This window comes from Carettochelys insculpta, chromosome 6 (genome assembly GCF_033958435.1).
Source record: "Carettochelys insculpta isolate YL-2023 chromosome 6, ASM3395843v1, whole genome shotgun sequence".
NCBI classification, from domain to species: domain Eukaryota; kingdom Metazoa; phylum Chordata; order Testudines; family Carettochelyidae; genus Carettochelys; species Carettochelys insculpta.
Genome location: NC_134142.1, coordinates 71976610 through 71997482, shown reverse-complemented (window position 1 = coordinate 71997482; position 20873 = coordinate 71976610). Strand labels below are relative to the sequence as shown.

At 47.0% G+C, this 20873-nt stretch overlaps 1 protein-coding gene across 11 annotated transcripts in view; it reads right to left on the bottom strand.

The window, feature by feature from the left end:
* Positions 1-20873, bottom strand: part of CELF1 (CUGBP Elav-like family member 1) — a 122350-nt gene that overhangs the window by 14282 nt on the left and 87195 nt on the right. For 7 of the 11 annotated variants that reach the window (XM_074997240.1, XM_074997239.1, XM_074997246.1 and 4 more), the window contains 3 exons: positions 10004-10117; positions 9612-9797; positions 4322-4465 (listed from right to left, as the gene is read on the bottom strand). In XM_074997240.1, the coding sequence (XP_074853341.1) occupies positions 4322-4465; positions 9612-9797; positions 10004-10117 (444 nt within the window). The remainder of the gene's footprint in view (positions 1-4321; positions 4466-9611; positions 9798-10003; positions 10118-20873) is intronic. The other 4 variants (XM_074997243.1, XM_074997248.1, XM_074997245.1 and 1 more) reach the window with 1 other exon arrangement.

Sequence of the window (20873 nt, the reverse complement as noted above, 5' to 3'; positions counted from 1 at the left end):
ATAAGGCAGCCCTGGCCAGTGAAGTCCCTTCCCCTTCAAGAGGGACTTGAACTCTTTCCTGGAGTCTATCAGGAGCACCTCCTCAAAAACTTAGTCATGGCCCACCACACGTTGAAGTCGTAGTGGTTAAGGAGAGCTTGGTGGTTAGCCATTCACAGTTGTCAACTGGCTGATGTATAAATCCTTCAACCAACTGGGCCCAGCGTATTGGAGTTTTTGTCCTTGGGTGCTGCTCCAGGTTGCCCTTGCCTCTCCTTTTGTTTGACTACCTCAACCACTGGGGGTTTCCACCTTTTTTGACAATGGCAGGAGGTAGGAGGGGTTTTGCAACAAGACTGTGGTGATCTTCCTGACCCCATCATGTAAGGGCAGGGCCTCCCAAGAGGGCACTGGGGAGCACATCAAATAGTGCATCTGCGAGATCCTCAAGCTCCTCTGCCTGTAGGCCCAGGTTAGCTGCCACTCACTTTAGGAGCTCTTGATGTTCCTTGCCATTCTTCTGAAGTCCTGGGCACATACAATGTTTGCCCAGGGGGATGCAGCAGTGGACAATGGTGCAGCCATGTCCATCTCCTCTTCTTGCAAGTCTGGACTGATAGCTTGCCTGGTTGCTACGATTTGGTGCCCCAGGCCCTTCTCCTGGGCTTGCCCCTTGGGAAGGAGGGGAAAATCAAGGTTGGTGGCCACTCAGAAATCCCTATGGATGGGTGTGCTGGCTGGCTGAGTGAGTGAACCCCCATGGTTTCCATAGAAACCAGGGCATCGGCCATTGCACTAGTGGGCATCCCAGCAGTGGAGGCATCAAAGACGGGGCTGTACTGCTGGGGCCAGCGAGTCCTGGTTGGTGCCAGGCTCTGAGGTGTCCCTTTCTGTGTCCAGGGACCCAGAGCAGAATGGCCTGTTGGTGATCAGTGACTGGCAAGGCCTCAAGAGGTCTTGTCCAATGAGCCTCTTCCTTGAGACTTTGGAGAGAGCAGCATGGATCAGCAGACTGGGGAGGGGAGTCCAACGATCCACTCCTCCCAACACACGCTTGGTGCCAGGAATCAGATCAGGACCAGGACCAGGAACAAAACCTCCAACCCAAAAACCTTCTTGACTGAGGCAAGTGTCAAGAAAGGGACTGGTGCTGGCAAGATGATGATCACTGTCAGGGCCTCAAGCAATCTTGGGAGCAGTACTGACGTCTTTGGGACACTGGTGTGATCCACAAGACACCTGGGAACCCACCCATGGACTCCAGGGCTCCAACAGGTGCTGCCCAGAGTCCTGCCCCCTGGGCCAATGATCAGGGGAGATTGCAGTGGTATGTGAAGCCCTCCTCCCACCATCTGATGCCTAAAGTTTGCAAGTTGGGGAGCACTGGGGGGATGGTACTATGAGAGGAGATCAAAGCCAGTGGGAAGGTGATGCCTCGAACAGGCCCGACCTGGGCCTGTCCCTAGACTGAATTGTTGCCCAGGCTGGTGAAGCCAGTTCCTGCAGAGTAAGACTGTCCTGTGATGCCTGAAAGGCCTCCAGTGTGGATGGCTCTTTCTCACACAAAAGACCTTCACTGCACTCAGCATCACTAGAGCAGGATGGGAAGGGCTTGTCTGCTCCACCTGAGCTGGCCTCCAGTTCCCTAAGGGCATGTGTCTGGGCCCTCCTGAATCTTCTCCTGCCCCTGTGGGCTGTTGGGAAACATTCCCCTGCCAGCGTCTTCACCTTCCCTGCCAGAGATTGCTTGGGGGAATGGTGCCACCATGACAACAGAACTGATGGAGTGCCCCACAGGGAAGATGACCTGGTCTCCAGTGCCAGGGATAGCCAACTCCATTAGGAGCACTTTAATGCGAATTCCTCTTTTAGTCCAAGGCTTAAACAATTTACAAATCTGGACTTGTCACTGATGTTACCCTCAACCAAACACCCCAGGCAACTGTTATGTGGATCATTAACTGGCACAGGATGTTCGCATTCCAAACATAGCTTAAAACTAGGAACCAGGACATGCCCCATTCCCAGGCTAAGTCCCATCCAGGACACTAACTAAAACTACTAACTCTAATTCCATGTTGAGAACCCTCACAAATGTTGAATTTCACAAATATGGCAGCTGCTCCCTGACTGGAGCAGGGCTGTCAGAGCTCCTGCCTGGAGCCAGGGGAAGCGGTGGCTGCCAGCGCTCCCTGCCCCAGAGCCCCGGGGAGGCAGCCACTTGCAAGTAAATGAATTTGTGAACCTTAACTTCGCAAATGTAGAGACCCTGCTGTGCTGTATATCCTGGCTGTTTTATGGAATATTTTTAAATATACCATTTATGTTAATCTCTATACAGATTAATCAATCTGAATCAAGAAAAGAATAAATGGGAAATAGTGTAGTTAACACTGAGGGTGGAATCTTAAAATAACAAAGCCACAAAATGCTAAGCTTAAAACTGCAAGCTCAAATTTGTATAACAGCAGGGTTCAAAAAACAAACAAACAAAAAACAGAAAATGCTAAATAGCTTTGCTTAACAGCATTACACTTTATACAATCCAAATTATGCTTTGAAATTCAATCTGGGCAATATTCAGATATCAGAGGGATTGACATGATATAAAAGATAGAAAATGAATGGCTTCCTTTGTGTTTTTATTTCTTAGACTGAAGGAAGTATTTTGAAAGTTGGTTAATAGTGAAGCAGTACACCTGTTTATACTGGAGGGCTGGACGAAAAAACAATGTATGTAGATTGCTTTAGAAACATCTTTGGCTATGTCTACACTAGTGAGTTTTTTGAAAGAGCCGGGGGTCTTTTGAAAAATCCCATGGAATGTCTCCGCACAAAATGCGTTCTTTCAATATTGAAACAGAAGAACGCAGCACTTTTTCCAGCAGCCCTCTTCCTCTCCCACATGAGGAAGAATGCCTTTTTCTGAAAAATGCTTTCTGAAAAAAACGTGTAGATGCTCTGGGGGCCCTTTTTTCAAAAGAGCAGTCTTCATGGCACTGGATTTTTCGACCCCTGGCTCGTTCCTTCAAAAGAGTGGGTGCTGTGTGGATCCTATTAAAAGAGTGGATGGATTTTTATTTTTTCCATCTGTTTTTTGGTGTATGGACGCGATCCTTTGAAAGAAATTTTTTCAGAAGAGTTCTTCCAGAAGAACTTCTTTCAAAGGACCACTGTAGTGTAGATGTAGCTTTGGAGACTGAAACTTCTATTAAGCTTTTTCAGACCCACTGCTCAAGTCTCTATTTTTAAGGTAGGATGTGAGAGAATTTTGCTGTGCTGTGCATATTTCACGGTTATGTCCTATGTCAACCTAAGCATGCTCAATAACAGAGAAGAATATTTTCTTCTTTCTTTCTGAGGAGAGTCTTTTCCCCACACTTTAACTTCAAACATTTATCCTGTATTTCTGTATCAAAATCAGAATTTTCCATAGAACCATATTTTTCAACCACCTTCCACATTGGAAAAATGATTCCCCCTCAATTGAAGCTATAAAGAGTTGTTCCAAACTGCAATAAAACAAAAACAAAACACCTTCAGACACAGACCAAGTACCAGCAATTTCAGTATGAGATGAATGTTTCAGAAAGGTATGTTTGATAAGGCAGAAAATTATACTGAAAGCTATATTGCAACATTTATAATAGATGTGAGTAGAATCCACTACTGTTTGGCTAAGCAATAACAGTAGGGATAGTACCATGATAACAGTCTGCAAATTTTTCAAAGTGTAAACACTAATGATGATGAATTATTTAGGGCAGTACACCTTGGCCTAACTAGAAGTAACTGGATGAAATTTAAAAATGGAAAAATTCAAGGTGAACATCAAGAAAACCCCTCCAGTGAACTGTATTTGGCACTGAAGCAATTTCTTAATAAAAATGAGGGAAAATGTTACTTGCTCAAAACTATACTGAACAAAGCATTAAAGAGACTGTGACGAGCAATCTGTCATTTGCGCCAGGTGAATCAACTCTAATTATCTCAATATGCAAAAGAGGCCCAGTAGAGAAGAGGATTTAGGGACTCTTAAGTGTTTCCCTTACCCACATTATGCCAGCATCACATCAGGCTACAGGGGCTTGAAGCCTTTCCTAGACAGATCAACTGACTACTGAGGCCAAAGAATAAAAAAAAAAACAAAACAAAACAAAACACTCTTCTCCCCATGTGACCTTCCTGTGCAACTGTCCCTTATCCCTCCATGAAAACCTCCCCCCAACTTTTTTTTTTCCCCAGAGAATGACTGTGACATATCTTCTCATTCCATAAGAAGCTCAGTCTTTCCATTCTTCACTCCCCACCTTCCCATAGATAGTGACTGAATCCAACATACCAAAACACTTGCTTAGATTGGTCTGTTTGTCAATGAAAACCTTGGCAGAGACGACATTCCCAAATGGCATGAACATCTGCAGCAGGTCCTGGTCCCCAAACTCCTGGGGAAGGTGGTAGATGAACAGATTGGCTCCTTCTGGACCTTCAAAACATCCGTCAGTTAGAAACACACATTCATCAAAAGCATGAGAGGTTGGGGCCCTAATCTCAAAGCAGAGACCTCAGAGCCATTCAATATAATTAATGTTGTCCTCCCGCTCAGAGAATGGGGTAAACTTCCTGCTAGGAAACTGTACCGACTTGATTCCAAAATAAGGCAACAAGGTCTGTTGCTGGGATTAAATATTAAAGGGATTTTGGCTTCTTTCCTGTTGGCTTTTCCTGATTACTACACTTCCTGCATCAGGCTGAAGTCCACATTGTCTCAATTACTGAATGACAGACTTATGGGTAAGCATCAGCCCAGGGTGCTGACTAAAACAAAACACGTGCTGCAGCCTTAGCTTAAGTATATAAAAATCAGACAAATGGAATATAAAAACTCAAATGCTCCTGATATCCTGTATGTAGACAATGACCTAAAATTTTGAGGTCCTGTTCCTTGCCCGAAGCAATCTTCCTCCTCGTCCTCCTCTCATCTCATGCCCTCAACCCTGTCCCATAGTCCTCATTCTATCATAGTCTTTCATTTGACAGGTTAAATTAATTCACTTTCTGAAGCGTAAAAACACTGGTGACAGAAAAGACTGTTCAGGGTAGCAACAAAAGGTAAAAGTACAAGTAATTAAATTAGTAAAAGAAGTTTCCCTGGCAGTGAAATGCTGTGCTGTCACCTTCTCATAGGAAGAAGCAGAAGCACCATCACTTGGATGTTTAAACCTGCTCACGAGTCAATAAAAATGAAATTGGCATAACAAGCACTCGAAGAAGAAAAAATGGTTACCAAACGTTTGGTAACTGTTATACTTTGGGATGTGTTGTTCACGTCCATTCCATACCAGCTACATGTGCCCAAGTGTGCAGTTGCCAGAGATTTTTGCCCTAATGGTATCCATAAGGCAGGCTGTAGCACTCCCATGTCAACAGCCCTGCACCCCTTTAAGTTCCCTCTTGCTGGCAACTCCAACAACAATGTAGGAGGACCAGAAATGGAACGGACATAAGCAACACATCTTGAAGAACAAGTTATGAAAAGGAAGGTAACTGTTTTTGCTTCCAGTGCTTGCTCGTGTCCATTCAATTTTACTGACTCACAAGCAGTATCATGGAGACAAGAGTCATTTCACAGGGCAGTAGTGCTCTGCCAAAGCCAGCATCGTCCCGGGCCTGCTGGGTCTGCAGGTAATGGGACGTAAATGTATGGATGACCAACTGGCTGTTCTACAGATGTCCTGGACAGGCACCTGGTCCACAAAGACTGCTCAAGGACTTGTACCCTGGCATATCAGGGGGAGATGACCATTGCAGGCAGCATCTTGGCTTGGTTATAGCAGAAGCAAAGGCAGCCTGTGACGGAAGGAGAAAAGCAACTTTTCATCGTGTCAGCCGCAGCAATGAAGAATTGTGTTAACTTAAAAAATGATCTATCAACATAGAAGATCAAAGATATCTGGATGTCCAAAGCATGTTTTATGTGCCTCTGGTTTATGGATCTTTGGAAAGACGGCTCATAAATGGCCTGACCTGAATGAAACTGAGAAATGAGAGAAATCCTAGGAGCAGTCTGAGCTGGACTTTGTCCTTGTAGAATACTGTATGGCAATACTGAGGTGAATGCCTGAATCTTGGATACTTGGTAGGCCAACATCACTGCAACTTGGAACCTTCCAAGAAATAAAGAGATTATGAAGCCATACGCTTGAAGGAGTGACCTGTGATGCCATCAGATTCAAGTCCCATGGCAGCAGGGATTCCTGATTTATGAGCAGAGATGATCTAGACCCTTAAAAATCTGGCCAGAATATCTCCAGCTTAAACTACCTGCTCTCAAAGAACAGGCTGAAGGCCAAGGTGGCTGCTAAATGGACCATCACTGACCAAAAGGGACAAGCCCTGGAGCTTGAGATGCAGGAGACAGTCAGAAAGAAGCTGCAGACAAGCCTGTATGGGATGGACTCCTCGCCTGTGATCCAGCAGGTGAACTGTTTCGACTTTGCTAGGTAAGTTGCCCTGGTGGAAGGCTTCCTAATTCCCACCAGGACACACTGAACCTTGGCCAAACATTGCTGCTCCTGTATGTTCAGCCACACAGCAGCCAGGACTCAAGATGTAACAGCCACACCAGCACTATGGAAGATGATCCTCACCCTGTCCTGTTTGATCTTTGCGAGGACCGTGTTCAACAGAAGTAGGAAGGCATACATCAGAGCCCCCAACCACAGGAGCAGAAAAGCATCCAACAAGAATCCTCTGTCCCTGCCACTGATCAAGCAGAAGATGTGGCATTTCTTGTTCTTGCCTGCAAGACACAATTGCAACTGAAACGGCAATCTTGTGAGCTGAGTGTGCCCAGATGTGCTCTCCATTCCAGGTCTGAGGCACTGAAGACAATGATAATCAGTGATGCTAGATCTGCAAGCTAACTCCTTCCAGCACTGATGTGGGAGATCCTCACACGAGGTGAGGAATTAGAGTAACTCATTCGGAATCCTGACCATGTTGTCCACGCTGTGGCAACTGGGGATGTAGGCTGACACTTGCCAAGCCCGAAGGGACCTGAGGCAGAGACATGCCTGCCAGACCACACAAGTGCATGGTGGTGAGTGGGTGATCTTGCATGCTCACAATGAGATCCACTAAGGCTCAGAACCGAGCCCTGGGGAGTAAGGCCCTGGACCAAGTGTAGTCGAGGACCACTCTGATGAATTCTATGCATTGTACTGGGGTTAGGCTTGACTTCTTATTTATTACTATAAGACTTACCCGGCATTGCCTGGATTCTTCAGGGTAGCAGGCTGGTGGTGAGAGAAGTGCTGGAATAAGGGGAGGGCCTTGGGAATATAGGGGGCAGAGGAGGCTCAGGGTGGAAGGCTGGGGGGGCAGGAGTCAGGCTGGGGTGAGGAGGGGCTCAGGGCAAGAGGCTGGAGACACAGGGATTGAGAGAACTGATGAGCAGGATTCCTTGGGAAAGGAAGATGAAGTTGGAAAAGAGTTCAAGAGAACTGGCAGTATTTTAAAGAAGTTTTACTGAAGGCACAGAAACAAACCATCCCGCTGCATAGTAAGAAATGCAAACATGGTAGGCAACCAGCTTGGCTTAACGGGGAAATCCTTAATCAGCTTAAATTCAAAAAGGATGCACACAAGAAATGGAAATGTGGACAGTTGACTAAGAGGGAATATAAACATACGGCTGGAAAATGCTGGCCAGTAACCAGGAAAGCGAAAGCACAATTGGAACTGCAGCTGGCAAGGGATGTGCAGAGTAACAAGAAGGGTTTCTACAGGCATGTTATGTAAATGGGTTATCAGAGAAGGTGTGGGGCTGTTACTGGATGAGGGAGGTAACCTAGTGATAGATGATGTAGGAAAAGCTGAAGTACTGAATTTTTTTTTGCCTCAGTCTTCACGGACAAAGTCACCTTCCACATGACGGTCCTAGACAATACAGTATGGGAAGGTGGAGGGCAGCCATCTGTGGGGAAGGAACAAGTTATGAGCTATCTAGAAAAACTAGATGTGCACAAGTCCATGGGTCTGGATTTAATGCACCCGAGGGTACTAAGGGAATTGGTAGAGGTCATTGCTGACCATTATCATTGAAGACTCTTGGAGATCGGGGGACATACCGGATCACTGGAAGAAGGAAAATATAGTGCCCATCTTTAAAAAAGGAAAGAAGGACAATACAGGGAACTATAGACCAGTCAGCCTTACCTCAATCCTTGGGAAAATAATGGAGGGAATCCTCAAGGAATCCATTTTGGAGCACTTGGAAGAGGGGAAAGTGATCAAAAGTAGCCAGCATGGATTCACCAGGGGCAAGTTCTGCCTGACCAATCTGATTAGCTTCTATGATGAGGCAACAGGCTCTGTGGACATGAGGAAGTCAGTGGATGTGATATATCTTGACTTCAGCAAGGCTTTTGATACAGTCTCCCACAACATTCTTGTCCATAAGTTGAGGAAATATGGATTGGATCCTTGGACTATAAGATGGATAGAAAGCTGGCTTGATGGTCAGGCCCAACGGGTAGTGGTCAATGGCTCAATATCTGGATGGTGGTTGGTTTCAAGCAGCATGCCACAAGGCTCAGTTCTGGGGCCAGTGTTATTCAACATCTTTATTAACGAGCTGGATGAGGGACTGGATTGCACCCTCAGCAAGTTTGCGGATGACACAAAACTAGGGGGAGAGGTAGATACGTTGGAGGGAAGAGAGAGAATCCAGAGTGACCTGGATAAATTGGAGGACTGGGCCAAAAGAAATCTGATGCGGTTACACAAGGAGAAGTGTAGAGTCCTGCACTTGGGGCGGAAGAATCTCAAGCATTGTTACAGGCTGGGGACTGACTGGCTCAGCAGCAGTACGATGGAAAGGGACCTAGGGGTATGGTGGATGGAAGGCTGGATATGAGTAAACAGTGTACCCTTGCAGCCAAGAAGGCTAACGGCATACTAGACTGCGTTAGGAGGTGCATTTCGAGCAGATCTAGAGAAGTAGTTATTCCCCTCTATTCGGCACTGGTGAGGCCACATCTTGAATATTGTGTCCAGTTTTGGGCCCCCCCAGTATAAAAAGGACGTGGATTTGCTGGAGCAGATTCAGCAGAGGGCAACAAAAATTATCAAGGGTCTGGAGCACAAGACCTATGAGGATAGACTGTGGGATTTGGGCTTGTTTAATTTACAGAAGAGAAGACTTAGGGGTGATTTAATAGCAGCCTTCAACTTCCTGAAGTGGAGCTCTAAAGAGGAGGGTGAGAAACTGTTCTTAGTGGTGTCAAATACAAGAACAAGGAATAATGGTCTGAAGTTTAAGAGGGAGGAGGTGTAGGTTAGATATTAGGAAAAACTACTTCACCAGGAGGGTGCTGAAGCATTGGAATGCGTTGCCTAGAGAGGTGGTGGATTCTCCATCCCTCGAGGTTTTTAAGTCCCGGCTCGACAAGGTCCTGGCTGTGATGACTTAGTGGGGGTTGATCCTGCTTGAAGCAGGTGGCTGGACTAGATAACCTCCTGAGGTCCCTTCCAGCCCTATGATTCTGTGATGTGGTGTGTGTATATGGCTCAGAGCTTACTCTTCCCTCAACCCCCCACTCAAGTCCTGTGTATAACTTCTGGCTTACCTTCTTTTTGACTTCCTGCTGCACCAATACTCTGCTGTGTTAACAGACTCTGGTTGTAGAGAGTGGGCAATGCAGCAGCAGCATATTGCTGAATCCCAGAGTATGCCTGAGTGAGGGCCTCCATTGTACTTCCCGTGCCATTTGAGAGGCCACCACTGCCAAGTCCACCATTTAAGGCTGCCATCCCTATGCAAGAAAAGGGAAATGAAGATTTAATAACTGAGTGGTGTGTCTGAGCCAAAAATAGTGAATTTTCAACACACTTTACTGCTGTCAGAAAGGGCTCAAGATGGCAAGCAGGGATAACCAGAATGGCTTATCCAGGAAGTGGTAGCACAACCACAGGAATGATAATCAGTCATCTTTCTCTTTCCTGACTACATAAAGCTTACCTGCTAAAGAGCTGACATTGAGGCCCGCTGTAGCACCTGCTAACGTCTGCAATGCTCCAAGAGAGGCCATTGGGTTAACAGAAGAGCTGCTACCGGAGCTAGGTGAGGAACCTGCTATTAAAATTAGAGCATTAAACATCAAAAATTAATTTCTGCCCTTTATCATTTAAATTTCTTGTTAAGCCATTTATATGGCATTGCCTACAGTAACAGCCCACCAATGACGACTAGGGTAGGTCAACTGAGGATAGTTTACGTTAAAAACTGGAGCTAATAAGCTATAGCTAACCAATCCACTGCTTGATGTGCATGCACAAGGAATCCTTTCCTGAATCTTTTAACTGCTTTTGCCTTTTCATAGCAAAATCTCTTCGGGGGCAGAGACTTAGTCTTTATGTGTGTGTTATTTTGGATATAAACAATAATCTAAAATAACAAAAACAACATAATTAATAATAAATTCACAGAAGGGTATTCAAGTCAGACCTAGAGGCAACCAATGCATAACAAACTGGGGTCTCCACCCCAATATAAAAATCAGCAGTCCTGCAATGTGGAATAAATAAAATAAGTTCCTGAGATGGTATTACTATGCATCCTTGGAAATCACAAGTGAGAGAGAGAAAGAGAGAGAGAGAGATCCTGTTGAGATTAAAAAAGGCTCCAGTCAGACTGAACACAAGACAGAGCATGAGGAACAGATGCCAAAAATCTATTCTGGCAACTGAAATCATTTTCCACTATAGAATTCCTGCTGCAGCAGTTGGGGCTGAGGTCAGAGCAAGGAACAACTCAGAAAACAACTCTCTCCAATACAAACACTCTCCCTCCTCTATCACAAGTGTGCAACTGCCAATTGTCCTTTTAAGCAAAAGAATTGCACAGATTATTTATTAATCAGAACACAGTCCACATTGAACCCTAACAACAAAAGTTAGAGTTAGTAACAAGAAACTGGATAGGGCAGCTGATGAGAAGAAGCCTGTCTCTTTCAGGGCAGTAGTTCCTAAAGAGAGAGATTTCCAGAGGAGTAGCAGTCCAAACCATAGGTCATCTGCACAGGTATCAACAGAGGTGAGAAATAACATTCCCTGTTGTGATAGACACATCTCAGAGCCTCCTTTTTGGATGAGACAGGAATACATAGGCTGACACACATCAGTGAGTGATAAGTGCTCTGACATTTTTGCATATTCTACTCAGTTAATCTCTTATGTTTCTACAGTACCTTAGACAAAATGTGGTTTAAATACTATTAAAGCTGGTTGCAGTTTTTCAATTTTTTGAAAAAACGTTTTCTAAGGATTGTAACTTTTTAATCCAAATATATTCTGCACAATTTTTATAACAATTTTATTTTAATAATTTCTGCTGCCATCTGACACTTAGCCACTTCTGGGATGGTATATTAGCTATTTAAGATACAACAAAGCTACAAAACATTTAGGGAAGAAATTATATATTCCACAAGTTGACCAGCTAAAACTGTACAGACAGCATGCTAGTTGGCTAGATGAAAGTCCAAGTTCAGAAATGGCGTTAATTGTGTTGTGTCTAAAATGAGATTCGTTTCAACAGTACAATGGATAACTATAGGAAAGTTTGTAAAAAATACACCACAAGGCAGAATCTGAATAGTCATTTACGGCATGAGAAAAAGACTATTTTAAAAACAAGTAGTATAAGAAAAGGGAATGAAGCTAAGAGTGAAGAGGGATTCAGAGGGAACAGAAATGAGGGAAGGGAACTGATGCCTTATCTACATAAAACAACTACAACAGTTTAACATAAGGTATAATTTTAAAAATGTAAGTGCAAAAGGCTTTGTGGATGCTTTTTCAGTGTAGTCCATCAGGATTTGTTTGTTCAGAATAACCCTTCAAATTGAAATAAACAAGCCCACATCAGGGTTTGCAATGGTTCAACTAAACTGATATAAAAACAAATTTAAATTAAATCAGCATACCTTTCTCACGTAATTAAGACCAGGGTGAAGGGAGGGAGCAGCAGAATAGAATTAGGGAGAAACGTGAGCAGATATGTGAAGAGCAGTGCTGTATATAGTTTCAAAAGGAGGAGTGTGAGTTCGAATTTAACATAAGAAGGTGTCGGGGGGAGGGGAGGCAGCAAAGGACTCTTAAGAGGAGAACGTGGCCTGAGAGGTGTGAAGATGGTTAGCAACAATGCTTTTGTGGTGCCGGTATGTGATGATATGGAGTACTAGCAACCTTGGCAGCCCCAGCTGCGGATCGCCAGCTGGGTGACAGTGGGCCCTAGCAGCTCTGCAGCAGGGAGTCGCAGTGCCAAGCCCTGTTGGGAGCCCCAGCCGCAGGAACCCCAGCTGGGTGGCAGGGGTCCCTGGCAGTCCTACCTCGGGGAGCCAGCCGTGTCTACACTTACCAAGAACTGCAAAATGGCCATGCTAATGGCCAGATCAAAGAATACAAATGAGGCACTGAAATTGCTGCGTTTTGCTCCCACACGGTTCGTCTACACAGGAGTCCTTTTCAAAAGGACCCCACCAACGTCGAAATCCCCTTATTTCTATGAGCTCATACAAACAAGGGGATTCCTATGAGATCATAGGAATAAGGGGATTTCAATGTTGGTGGGGTCCTTTTGAAAAGGACCCCCATGTAGACAAGCCACGCGGGAGCGAAATGTGGCAATTCTGAAGTGCCACAGCTGGCAGCATGCTAATGAAGCGCTGAATATGGATTTCAGCGCCTCATTGGTATTCTTCGATCTGGCCATTAACGTCTCCATTTCAAAGTTTTTAGTAAGTGCAGACATAGCCTAAATGGCATATAAAATAGGGATGTTAATGGTTAACCAGTGAAGCCTCACCCTTAAGAAATTAGGCTTGCCTGTTATGGTTAAGCGGTGGGGGCTGGAGCAGCAGACTTCTCCAGCCCTGCAGAGTCCACTGCAGGGGAGGGCTCCAGCCCAGCCAGAGCAGCCCCTATCTACGATGAGGTGGGGGAGGGGGTGCTCCAGTCCAGCCACAGTGGGTAGAGGTACTGCTCTAATACCCCCTTTCCCCTCCCCATTTAATCAATTAACCAATTAATTGAGATTTTACATCCCTAATACAAACACAGTAAGACACAGGACTAGAACTGAGACAGATTTTGCCATGTCAAAAAACATAGCTATCTTTCTGAGGTTGCCATCTTATTTTCTCTAGAATCACAACTGTATTTTTTAAAGTCTTTTCAGTTATGCAGAAATACATGAAAACATGAAGCATGTGTAACTGATGCAGTAATATCTGCCTGAGTATGCAGAGCCTGAAACAATAACTTTACAAAGTGTTAATTGTGCCATACAAGTCCCTGGAATGGTCACTCAGCACATTTAAATATCAACCTTTAACTATATATTATAGTAGAACCTCAAGTTATGAATACCTTGGGAATGAAGGCTGTTTGTGACTGAATGTTTATAACACTGAATAAAATGTTCTTTGAAAAGTTTACAAGTGAACATTGACTTAATACAGCTTTGAAACTTTACCATATAGAAGAAAAAAGTTTTTTTAGCAGCATATCTAACATAGCACTCTACTTTCTTTGCTTTATTTTGGAGAGAAGGAGGTGTCTCTGCTGCTGTCTGACTGTACTTCCAGTTCCAACAGAAATGTGTGATTAACCAGTCAGTTCGTCACTCTGGTTCTATTGTACAGAAACACAGATCAGAAGTAAGGATCAGGAGAATTTGAGATCTGCACAACTGCCTCTGAGTGGTGTCTCATTTTGGCTCTAGAAGTGGATGGTGCTTGAGAGAAACACACCATTTTCTTCTTGAAAGATGACTCATGGATAAGGAAAAGGGCTGGCGTGGAGCCCTGGGATGTGTCTGAGACTCATCAAGTGGATGCTATTACTGCAGAAAATCTAAGCTTCACTGAGGAGAAGCCAATTGTAGAGATTCCAATGGAGCATTGAGATCCTACAACCCAGCCCCATTAAGTAGCAAAGACCAGGTTCTATTCCGGTAGTAGAATGGCTACTGCTTCACCCTGCGAGATGGAGGCTTTCTGCAAATTCTCACAAACACCAGAGTACCAGTCACACTTGGATCACATTCACATTTTTCCTTCCTCGATAGCTGTGTCTACACTACAAAAATGAATTTGAAGTTGAGTGTCTACACATGCCCTACTTCAAAGTTCAACTTCGAAGTAGGGCACTACTCCATTCCCAGGAATGGAGTAAGGACTTTGAAGCTGGGCTCCCTGCAAAGTTAACTTTGAAGTAAGGGTAAATGTGTGTAGACTCTCTGCGGCCTACTTCAATGTAGTGCCTAACTTTGAAGTTAACTTAGAAGTTAGTTCCTAGTGTAGATGCACCCTACATGTGACAATTGGAAACATATTTTAATAAACGCTTAAATTCTGACATCCTCACAACTCTGAAAGTCAAGCGTTAGATGTGTGTACATATGCCTTACTTTAAATCTTACTGAATAAGAACCAAATCTTAATAGCCCAACTGAAGCTGTGTACTCATATTTTGAACATCTGCACAACCTATTATTTGTGGAATCGCATTTTAGCACCTCAAATGGGTTGACCTTGACAGACTACAACTATTTCCCCTACTTCAAGCCCTTCAGTGCAAGGAAATATCTGTGTCCTTAAACCATATTCACTATCATTATTTTATTTAGGGAGGAACCGCAGGAGAGGCATTTGAGAATTCGCTCCCCTCCCTCTTCAATAGCCTGAACACTTTGATATGGATTTTAGGGTAGTCTAAAAGGCAGACGAAGCACATTTTAGAAAAGTAACAAACAGCTTTGGTGAACCACAGCTTTCAGTCAAATAAAAGACAATGAGGGGCAATTTCTGTGACAACTGGTGTTCTCTTGAAGGCCTGAGTCACGTGAGCCCGAATCTTTTTTAGGGACTTTCATAGACAAAGCAAGCTTTCTGATTTAAATCATAACCAAACAAACTAACTTCTGGCCCTAACACATGAAGTTTCTCAACCAGAGTTTCCGTAAATCTTCTCTTCCAACACTAGACATCTGGGCTTGCTGAAGAGTATGTACTGAGTTAATATAACAGTAGATTGGTGTGTCAGACAGAGGTAAGGCTGTTGTCACTACTGATTGTTTACTAGAGTTCGATGTGCAATTAGGCCTTCCCAAGAAAAGAAGAATTCTGAGAGCAACCAGTAAAAATATAGACCCGTCTGTGAATATTAATGATAGTCAACAGTGGTTTAAATCATGACAACACAAAGAAAAAAAAATGGGCTCTGAATACAGAGCCTCCCTTTTCCCATGTCACTATTTTAGAGAAAGCAGAAGCAACTGACCCAGCAAAACGTTTGGCTTACATTGGTATTAAAATAGAATTTGGCTCATATAATCTAGTTTAGATGTATGTTTTTGCTTTGCCATTTGTTATCTTTGTTAATCTGGATGTCTAGATTATCACATTTAACAAGCAAGGCACTGTTTAAAGAGCACTTATATCTGAAAACGTAAAAAAGGTGTAAGGAGAACAAAATAACTTTTTCAGTATTTGCACCCCTACATGAGACATCTCCTCTCCCAAGCCACTCAAAACATCTTGGAAATCAGAGCTATGTTAGTTTTGGAGGGGACTGTGATTTCTCCTCAGGTTTTAATGAAGATGTGCGGATTTTCTTGCGTACTGCTGCACCACTCCATGTCCAAGAGCAGGTCTACAGCCAGAAAAGAAAGGTTACTCACCGTAGTAACGGTGGTTCTTCGAGATGTGTCCCCGTGGGTACTCCACATTAGGTGTCGGGCTCGCCCGGCGCCGCAGATCGGATCTTCCAAGCAGTTTCTGCTGGACCGCACATGCGCCGGTGCGCACCGCTCCCTTACGCGCTCCTGGCCACGTGCGCGATCCGGTCCCCGCCAGTTCCTCGACCAACCGCCTCGAGTGCCCCTGCAAAACACTAACAGAGATCCGAAGCGGGGAGGATGGGCGGGTAGTGGAGCACCCACGGGGACACATCTCGAAGAACCACCGTTACTACGGTGAGTAACCTTTCTTTCTTCTTCGAGTGTCCCCGTGGGTGCTCCACATTAGGTGACTACCCAGCAGTAACCCAAGATAGGAGGTGGGTAATCGGATTATGTGCAGCTTGTCCCTGAGAGGACCGCTGTCGAGAGACGGGTATCCTCTTGGAACACCCTGTGAAGGGCGTAATGTTTGGCGAAGGTGTCATAGGATGACCAGGTCGCCGCTCTGCAAATGTCTTTTAGCGCAACGCCCTTGAAAAAGGCTGTTGATGCCGCCACCGCCCTAGTGGAATGAGCCCTGGGCGTGGCCAGTAAAGGAGTCTTTTTGAGTTCGTAGCACATTTTTATGCAGGATACGATGTGCTTCGAGATTCTCTGCGAAGAAGACCTTCTCCTTTCGATTTGGGAGCGAGAGAGACTAGGAGTCTATCCGTTTTCCGGAAGGACTTGGTCCTGTCTATATAGAAGGCTAGCGCCCTCCTCACGTCCAAGAGGTGTAGGCGCACCTCTTTGTTAGAGTTATGAGGCTTTGGATAAAATGAGGGTAAAACGATAGGTTCGTTAATGTGAAACTCAGAAGAAACTTAAGGAACAAAGGCTGGATGCAGCCATATGGTTACCGCCTCCTTGGAAAAAACAGCGCAGGGTGGCGTTGCCATAACTGCCGCAAGCTCGCTCACCCTGCGAGCTGACGTGATTGCGAAAAGAAAGGTCGTCTTTATCGTAAGGAGGCGGAGGGAAACCGTGGCCAAAGGCTCGAACGGTGGTCCCGTTAGCGCATTAAGCACCAGGTCCAAGTTCCACGAAGGTGGAAGCGGTTTCCGAGGGGGGTATAGGTTTACCAACCCTTTGAGGAACCTGGTAACCATGGGATGGGCGAACACCGTGTGCCCTTCCTCTTCGTGTCTGAACGCCGAAATGGCGGCAAGGTGGACCTTTAATGAGGATAGTGAGAGTCCTCCTCTCTTGAGGTCCAGTAAATAGTCTCATATTACAGGTCTAGGTACCGAAAGGGGGGCCAGCTGTTTGGTAGAACACCATGCCATGAAGCGACTCCATTTCTGCTTGTAGGTCTTCCTGGTGGAAGTCCTCCTACTACTTTCTAGGACTTGTTGCACTAACTCCGTATATGTGCTCTCTAGGGAGCTGAGCCATGGATTAACCACGCTTGTAGTCGCAGGCCTTGGGGGTGCGGATGCACTATGGACCCCTGGGCTTGCGTGAGCAGATCCGGCGCCAACGGAAGGGGCATCGGTGGACGTCCCGACATGCGCAGGAGTAGGGGGAACCATTGCTGTCGATCCCACGTTGGGACTATCAGGATCATTCGGGCTCCTTCCCTCCTGGCTTTCTGCAAGACTTTGTGGATCAGCACTGTGGGAGGAAAAGCGTAAAGCAGGGGGCCCCTCCAGGAAATCGCGAATGCATCGCCCAGGGACCCCCGTCCCAGTCCTGCCCTGGAGCAGAATCGTGGGCACTTCCTGTTGTGTTGAGAGGCAAACAGGTTTATCTGGGGAAAACCCCATGCGTGAAAAATCGGTCGTAGCAGATCGGGACGGATCTGCCACTCGTGCGTGAGTGCGAAACGCCTGCTCAGCTGGTCTGCCTTCACATTGTGAGCACCTGGTAAGTACGAGGCTTTCAAGATTATATTGTTGGCGATGCACCAGTTCCATAACCGGACTGCTTCCGCACATAAGGCACGGGACCGAGCTCCTCCTTGCCGATTTATATAAAACATGGTGGAGGTATTGTCTGTACTGATCCCGACTACTTTGCCTTGTATATGGTCTCGAAAGTGTCTGCAGGCGTTGAACACTGCTCTGAGCTCCAGTATATTTATGTGCAGTGACTGCTCCGTGGAGGACCACAGCCCTTGAGTCACCTCTTCGCCCATGTGTGCTCCCCACCCTATGAGGGAGGCATCTGTAGTAAGACAAACCGATATTTGTGGTTGGTGGAAGGGTACCCCTGTTAGCAAGTTCTTGGGGTTTACCCACCATTGCAGGGATTTGCGCACCTCTGCTGTAGGCGACACCACCCTGTGAATGGTGTGTGCTGCCGGTTTGTATACGCTCGCCAGCCAGTGCTGCATGCTGCGCATGTGTAACCTGGCGTTCTGTACTACGAACGTCGCCGCTGCCATGTGGCCCAGCAGCTGTAAGCACGTCAGGACCGGCACCGTAGGGCTGAAGGTGATGACTTGCACGAGGGAGCCGATGGCCCGAAAGCAAGTCTCTGGTAGAAACACTCTCGCTGTAATAGAATTTATGCGTGCCCCTATGAACTCTATGTCCTGTGTGGGGTCTATCTTTGATTTTGCCAGATTGATAACCAGGCCGAGCGAAGAGAACGTGCCTGCTGTGACGCGTATCATGCGTAGTACCTCCTCCTTCGAGGCCCCTTTGAGTAGGCAGTCGTCCAGATACGGGAATATAAATACCCCGTCTGTGCAGGTAGGCTGACACCACTGCCAAGGTCTTGGTGAAGACTCTGGGGGCCGAGGAGAGGCCAAACGGTAGGACCTTGAATTGAAAATGTTCTTTGCCTACCATGAACCGGAGGAATCGTCGGTGAGCCGGATGGATAGTTATGTGAAAATATGCGTCTTGTAAGTCGAGGGCTGCGAACCAATCTCCATCGTCTAGTGCCGTAAGGATGGAGGCGATTGTGATCATCCGAAAGCGTTGCTTGCGCAGGTACCGGTTGAGGCCTCGAAGATCTAAGATGGGCCTCCAGCCTCCTGTCTTTTTCTCCGTGAGGAAGTACCTCGAGTAGAACCCTTTCCCTTGCAGTTGCTCCGGCACTCTTTCCACTGCCCCTATGAGCATGAGATGGTCTACCTCCTGCTTGAGCCTCGCTACGTGGGAGGCCTCCTGGAGGCGGGGCCTGGGTGGAGGTCGTGGCGGTGGGAGCGACTGGAAGGGGATGGCGTACCCCGTGGCTATGATCTCCAGCACCCATTTGTCTGTGGTGATCCTTTGCCACTGGTCGTAGAATGGTCGGAGGCGATGGTGGAATAGCCGCTTCGGATGACCTTGTGCGATGGTAGTGATGGCGCAGCCCTGGATCTGTGTGTCAAACTTGTGGCCTTTGGCCCTGCCCCGAGGATGCATGGCTCTGTTGGGAACGTCGCCTGGGAGTTCTGTACTGCTGGTGCTGTTGATGTCGCCCTTGCTCGTAACCCCTGTGGTACTGGGGACGCTGTTGCTGGTACTGGTACCGTCTTTGTTGAGTGTAGTACTTTTTCTTTCTGTATGGAGGGGTGTAAATCCCCAGGGTCTTAAGTGTGGCTCTTGAATCTTTACTGGAATGAAGGACCGAGTCAGTTGATTCAGCAAACAGCTTCTGCGAGTCGAAGGGAAGAAAGATCGACTATCTTTGCCTGCAGATCCCTCGGTATACCCGAAGTCCGGAGCCAGGACTCCCTTCGCATCACCACTGCCGTAGCTGTGGAGCGTGCTGCTGTGTCCGCAACATCCAGGGCGATCTGAACTCCCGTCCTCGAGGCCGCATAGCCTTCTTGCACGATGGCCTTGAGCACCGGTTTCTTGTCCTCTGGAAGCGAGTCCATGAGGGAGGTTAGCCTAGTGTAGTTGTCAAAATTATGGTTTGCTAGATGCGCTGCATAATTTGCCATTCACAACAGTAGAGTGGAGGAGAAGTAGACCTTTCTGCCGAACAGCTCTAGCTTCTCGGCATCTGTGTCTGTTCCCCCTGTCTTGAATTGAGATGTCTTTGATCTTTGTTGCGACGACTCCACCACCAAGGAATTTGGTTGTGGGTGGCTGAACAGGAACTCCGTGCCCTTTGTCGGCACGAAGTATTTCTTATCCGCTCTCTTGTGGACAGGCGGAATAGTCGCAGGGGTCTGCCATATCATAGTGGCGGACTCCAAGATTGCTTCATCAAGTGGTATTGCTATTTTGGAGGAGGCCGGAGGTCTCAGATTTTTGAGGAGCTTATGGTGTTTCTCTTGCACCTCTGCTGTCTGGATGCCTTGCGTGAAGGCCACCCTCTTAAACAGCTCTTGAAACTGTTTGAGATCGTCCGGAGGATGGATGTCCCCCGGGGCCGTAGCCTCGCCCGGGGAGGAGAGCGAGGAACCACTAGGGTACGCCTCTCTGGACCCTTCCGGTTCCTGTTGGTGATGGTACATCCACTCGCTGGAAGCTTGCAAGGGAAAATCTCGGGGTTCCATAGCCAGTCCCCCCTGAGATACTTGAGTCTCTGTCCCCGTTCGCGATTGCCCTCGGGGACACGGGACCGTCTGTGGGGATCTTTCCCTGGTAGATTGCCGGTGGTGTCTATGTCCCGCGTGATAAGGGCGACCATGGCAGCATGGGCACTGTTCTTGGGAAGGTGACCTAGACCACTCCCTTGGTGCATACCCCCTGCGTCTGGGGGAGCGAGATCGTCGAGAGATCTGGGACACTGGAGAGAGCGATTTGTGATAGTACTCCAGTGGCTCAAACCCCAGGAAGGGTGAAGGTGGTCCCAGCCAGGGCGAGGCTGGTTGTAAAAATGGAGACGGGGGCTCCGGGTAGGCTAGGGGGTACCCCTGCCTTCTAGTTGGAGTCTGCAGCATGAGCGGAGGGCTGACAGAAAGCAACTCTGCAGCCCTGTCTGGAGAGGGGCTGCGGTGCCTTGTTTTGTGTGCAGCCTTCCCCCTCCCTTGAGGGGGTAGCTCCGCCCCCTGATGTGTAGGGGATCTCTGCCCCGTCCGCGCCGTGCTCGGCACGCTTATGGGCGGTGCCGCATGGGCGGTGTCCTCCGGTGCCTGCAGGCTGCGTGCCTGCGCGCTCTGCACCGCCGGTTCCCCGGGGGTCGGTGCCGCTGCTTGCGGTGCCGCCAGTACCGGCGCTTG